This window comes from Brassica oleracea, chromosome C2, assembly GCF_000695525.1.
Source record: "Brassica oleracea var. oleracea cultivar TO1000 chromosome C2, BOL, whole genome shotgun sequence".
In the NCBI taxonomy this organism is placed as follows: Eukaryota; Viridiplantae; Streptophyta; class Magnoliopsida; order Brassicales; family Brassicaceae; genus Brassica; species Brassica oleracea.
This window is the reverse complement of record NC_027749.1, coordinates 24,203,275-24,208,837: the sequence shown is the minus strand read 5'-3', so window position 1 is coordinate 24,208,837 and position 5,563 is coordinate 24,203,275. Positions and strand designations below refer to the sequence as shown.

Genomic DNA, 5,563 nt, shown 5'->3' with positions numbered 1-5,563 from the left:
CTTCCTAGAATCAAAGGAATGGTTGTAGGCTCAACCGGTAAGACTCTCATGTTTTCCTTGGGTACATGTGCCTCAGCCCAGAGTGTTGATTCTGTTTCTCCCATTTTGAGCGTATCTCGACGATCCATATCCAAATTACTAAAAACTTTACTATTCCTTCCTTTCCAAAAAACTTTATAATTTATAACAAAATGGTTTATTTTCAGATAAAAACAAAATATATTTAAAAATTATCATATGTTTTTTTAAAATATATTTTATTTTTGAGAATTTTCTTATATTTACTTATAGTCAATTATCTAATATAACATATAAATAAAATATCATTAGTATATATTCATTAGTTTTTATCAAATATATATATATATATATATATATATTTTCTTTTTGTTGTGTTAAATTTTAAAAATTCACATATTAGAAATATTTTAGAAATTTTATTTATTTGTTTGATTAACATTTAATTATAAATTGTTTTATATCTAACTATAAATTTTATAATAAAATATTATTTTCAGATAACAACGTAATATATTTAAGAATTATCTTATGTTTTATAACATGTTTTATTTTCAGATAACAACATAATATATCTAAGAATTATCTTATGTTTTAAAACATGTTTTTACTTTTGAAAATTTTATTATATTTATCTATAGTCAATTATCTAATATAATATATAAATATAACAATATTAATAGAAATTCGTTTTTAATTATTTATATTTTAGATAATTCCTATTATTATTAATTTTAATGATTTATTTAATCAGATATATTTTAAATTCATTTTTATTTTTGACTAATTTATATAATTTATTCATTAAGGGTATAAACGATATTAATTGCTCTAACTTTTAACATGAGAGCTCGGATGCAAAAATTTACTTCGCAAATAATAGTATAGATCTTAATGATGTAAATTATAAATGTTCAGAATATTTATGGGATCAAATTGTTTTCCACAAAATAAGAAATTTAGATTTGATTTTAGGAATATGTTTTGCTAATCAAATTAAACAATAGATTTGATTCTCTAATAACTCCCGCCACAAACCTCCAAAATATCTTCCTCTAATCTCACCTTTCATCTCTCTCGAGTTGGAAAAATTGACAAAATAACCCCAATTTTCGAAAATAAGCCAAAAAAACCACCAACTCACAAACACGCCATTTTAACCTTCAACTTTTAGTCAAACACGAATAAATATTATATTTTTATTCACCAAGCCATTTTAGTCTCGTCAAAAATTAACTGTTTTGTGCCGTTAGTTATATTTAACAGTTGACTTTTAATGAACCAAAATAGCTTGGTCAACACAAATATGAGATTTTTTAGTTCCAATTTTAAAAGTTGAAGATTAAAATTGTTATATTTAAAATATATTAATTAAAAATTGTTGTTTTTCTTCTTCTTTTTTTGACAACAAAAATTGTAGTTTTTCATATCGATAAGAATGACTAATTTAATAAAATATTCTCAAATAAGTTTAGATATAATATTTTAAAAATGAATTAAACACTAAAAAAATAGTTTAACAAAATAACTTAATTAAAAATACAATTATAATGTAAATTCAGATATAACATAAAATAGTTAAGTGCTTATGTTCAAAACAATTTTAAGAATAAAAACATAAAAGTTAAAGTTAAAACCTAAAACACTTTATTTTTTTGAAGGCAGCCCTAAACACGTTGTTGTTAAAAGTATGATCACATATACTCGATAGAAGATGAACCAAGTGAAAAAGGATGAAGGCAAGTGCGTCAAAGAGATTTTCGGCGGCTGATATATAGAAACCGTTGATGTAGTCAACCGAAAATCTCTTTCACGCACTCGCCTTCCGCCTTTCTCACTTGTTTCCGATTTTAATTATAACAATTTTAAATTCATTTTAAAATATTATATCTAAGCTTATTTGAACATATTTTATTAAGTTAGTGATTAGAATCGATATGAAAAAATACAATTTTTGTTGTAATTTTTGATTAATATATTTTTAAGTAAGCAATTTTAATCCTTAATTTTTAAATTGGAACAAAAAAATCTCATATTTGTGTTGACCAAGCCATTTTGGTCTCATTAAAATTCAACAGTAAATATAACTAACGGCACTAAAAGATTGACTAAAATGGTTTGGTCAATGAAAGTATGAGATTTATTCGTATTTGACTAGAAGTTGAAGGTTAAAATAGCGTGTTTGTGAATTGGTTTTTTGGCTTATTTTCGAAAGTTATTTTATCAATTTTCCCATCTCCAATCTCATGTTTTATTCTAATATAAAGACATTCTAATGCCAAACTAAAACCGTGGACTTTTACTAGTTGGAGATCAATCACTCGCCAAAGTCATTTTCGCCACAACAAGTAACAACTCGCTGACTAAGCTATTAAATGGGCTGCACTCGGACTCTTTGAGCCCATTTTAATAAATGGGTGGGGACTGGGTTCTCCTAGCCAACTGAAATATAATTTGAGCTGGAATGTATTATTCAAAAATTTAGAAATCTTATATCAAGAGAATTTCAAATATCCTTGTATGTGATTGGCGTGTAAAACAAGCGATTTTTTTATTAGAGCGTGTACCCAGCCTAGATAATATAATATAAGTTTAAAAGACAACATTACGATTGCACAATCAACTTAAAAAGAAAGAGATAGTTGCTAGCATAGATAGAAGAACTACAAACGTTTACTCGTTTTTAATTACTCACATAATCAACCTCAGAGACTCAGTTTAAAAGACAAACATTACGATTGCACAATCAACTTAAAAGATACTTGACAGCGTAGATAGAACTACAGACCGTTTTTTTAAAATTACTCTCTCTCTCTCTCTCATAGTCAAACTCAGAAGAGACTCTTCGCATCACATGAAGCACTTGGCTTCAAGGGATAGATGCTCTGGAATCCCGTCCCTTGTCCTCCTGATGATACCTTTCCAGACATCACCGCAACTTGTTTTGAAGGTTATGAAGAAGACTGCATTATCCAACAGCTCAACCTCTTTCAGAGAGTCGACAACTCCTCTAGTTTGCACAACAACCTTTCCGAGCTCCAGGGGCTTTGAACGCTCAAACATGAACTGCAACACAACACCAAGAAGAGATTCCTTATAATAACATATTATACACACACAAAAAAAAAGAGTATTTTGTTTTGGGTACTCACCGGGTCCGTCTGCTTCTTGGTGTACAAGGCTAGTTCAGCGTAAAGATGAAGCCATTCTTTGGCTTGTTCCACCTCTGATTCTTTCATCTGAGAAATAAATAATCAATGTCAGCAAAAGAAAAAAAGAATTAAAGAGGAGGGAGGGAGGGAGGGGCTCATGACCTCGTAGTATTGCATCAGCAGCGTACTAGTGGCATAGTCATCAGGCAACCAATCGGGCATGTTGCCTTTGAAAAGCTCATCCACGGAGAGTGTGTCAAATCCACATTGGAATACATCTTCCCCTGTGGTAGACATGACCAACACAAGTAAATAATATAAGAGAGAGAAGGTGGTCTTTTTTTTTTTGAAGATATAAGACCATTTTCGCATTAATTTTTTTTACCAGAAGGAGGAGGTGGGGGCAAGGGCCTGCAGCAGGTTGTGATAACATGGAAGCAATCTTTATTCTCAGTGGCAAGCCGAACATTTGTTTCAAACCTGCAAGTGTAATTGCGTGCTGGATCCCTTGCCTCTAAGGTCTGGTCATAAGCTCGAGGCAGACCCAAACGTTCAAAGTGTGTCCCCTACAAAATCAACCACGTCATCAATGTATTATATATATGGTTAAAACAGAAGCAAGAAAAAAAAAAGAGATACCTTTTCGAGATTGTAGCAATGGAGTGCGATTTTAGCAAAGAGCAGTGGCTTGGCGTGCATGGCATCCTGAGATTGAGAGTAATTGTAACCGCCAGGGGCAGTGGGACTATAAGTTGGACAAGGAGTGTACCGATGATGAAAGGTTCTTCGATATTCCATGTTAGATGGAGTTGGTGACTGTATATATACCGACCGCTTGCCCGGTTTGGGTTCCTTCAGAGCAAAATAATACAGGAAAGAGCAAAACTTTTTAAAAAAAAAAAAAATAATAACGGGGAGAGGGGTACCGGTAGAAGAATAGCATCCAGTAACTCCTTCTTCAGCTCGTCTTGAGGAGTAGGAGGCAATTTTATGGCCACTGGACTCCAAGTGGTGGGGCCGGGGGGAGGAGCTCCCCAGACAGTGAGAGGATGCTGAGATGGTGGTGGATAAAAGTCAACGAAACCTTGTGCTGACGGCTTGTAGGTAGGCGGCGGCGGCGGCGGCGGTGGCGGCGGTAGAAAAGCACCGAGTTCCTGAAGGATATGCACCACCAGGTTTAAGAAAGAACGCCCACCACAAACTAGAAAACAAGCCAAATTACCTTAACACTCAATGTGTCGCTGTCCTCTTTCCTCATCACCACGTCCGCCATTCTCCTATAATCAGAGTGTTAGAAGATTCAATTGAAAATCCAACATCAAAACAGAAAAAAAAAATATTAATATCAAGCCCTAATTTCGAGTCTATCAACCTAACCAAAAACGACTCCACAGATGCTGATTCTAACTTATATGCTAATTCATGAAAGCAGAGCAGATTCGATTAAACAAGAGACCCTAGCAGACGGAATCACGATGAACATACGAACTACGAACTAGAGACGAGAACGAAAGAAACCTTTACCTTTTCTTTCTCTCTTTCTTTCTTTCCCAGAAACAAAATGAATTTACAACTTTCTCTCGCTTTCCTTACATAACAGATCCCTTCTTACTAATACGACCGACAAATCTTTTGGGCTTCTCCAAATTTTCAAAAGAAGGCCCAATAATCACAGTCCAGACCAACAAGAAATCAGTGCCATTATACTAGATCAAATGTCAATCATTAAACTCCCCTTCTATTTTAATTCCCTAAAAACCAATTGATTTATAAATATATCGTCATTACAATCATTCTCGCTGAAAAAAAATGACATGGCACTTAAAATATATGACATGATTTTAGAAAATAGTGATATGACATCATATTAATTGTGAGATATAAAATTTCCTTATAATTTTTTTTTTGCAGAGATTTTAAATATGGTAATAAAAACAACTCATATATCATCATTAATGTCATTTTTTCCATATAAATATTTATTTATAATAAACTATTAAATATATTAATAATTCATGTATCAAAATTAAAATAATAATATATATGTATATGTATCTCACATTAATAAAAATAAACTAAATTAAGTAACACTAATCCAAAAAAAATTGATAGTTAAATATTTAAATATTATTTAAATTTATTTGTTCATCTTCATCATTTAAATTAACAAAAATATTTTTCAGTTTAACTAAAACAAACAAAGTCTCAAATTTATTAGAATTTATATTTATATGTAAATAGTGTATATATTTAAAATTAGATGGGAAGATATATATATATTTAAAATAAATAATCATTAAACACAATAATATAATTAAAAATATTTTTAGAAAATCTAATTTTATCTTTATTAAAATTTAAATAAAAATCAAATTTAAATAGTTATACCAAAT

General features: G+C 30.7%; 1 protein-coding gene across 1 annotated transcript; it reads right to left on the bottom strand.

Moving 5' to 3' along the window:
• Window positions 1-2,690: 2,690 nt before the first annotated feature.
• Window positions 2,691-4,747, bottom strand: LOC106324958 (UPF0725 protein At2g20620-like). Its single transcript, XM_013762960.1, has 8 exons — window positions 4,695-4,747; window positions 4,393-4,447; window positions 4,097-4,324; window positions 3,810-4,022; window positions 3,556-3,736; window positions 3,333-3,454; window positions 3,171-3,257; window positions 2,691-3,084 (listed from the first exon to the last, which is right to left on the bottom strand). The coding sequence occupies exons 2-8, from the start codon at window positions 4,441-4,443 to the stop codon at window positions 2,869-2,871; spliced, it is 1,098 nt and encodes a 365-aa protein (XP_013618414.1). The 5' UTR covers window positions 4,444-4,447; window positions 4,695-4,747; the 3' UTR covers window positions 2,691-2,868.
• Between the last annotated feature and the right edge of the window lie 816 nt (window positions 4,748-5,563).

Coding starts and splice junctions, on each gene's coding strand:
- LOC106324958 (XM_013762960.1), bottom strand. CDS start 4,443: ATGGCGGACGTGGTGATGAGGAAAGAGGACAGCGACACATTGAGTGTT. Junction 4,023..4,096: donor TGGATGCTATTCTTCTACCG/GTACCCCTCTCC, acceptor TTTGCTCTGAAG/GAACCCAAACCGGGCAAGCG. Junction 3,085..3,170: donor CCAAGAAGCAGACGGACCCG/GTGAGTACCCAA, acceptor GTTGTGTTGCAG/TTCATGTTTGAGCGTTCAAA.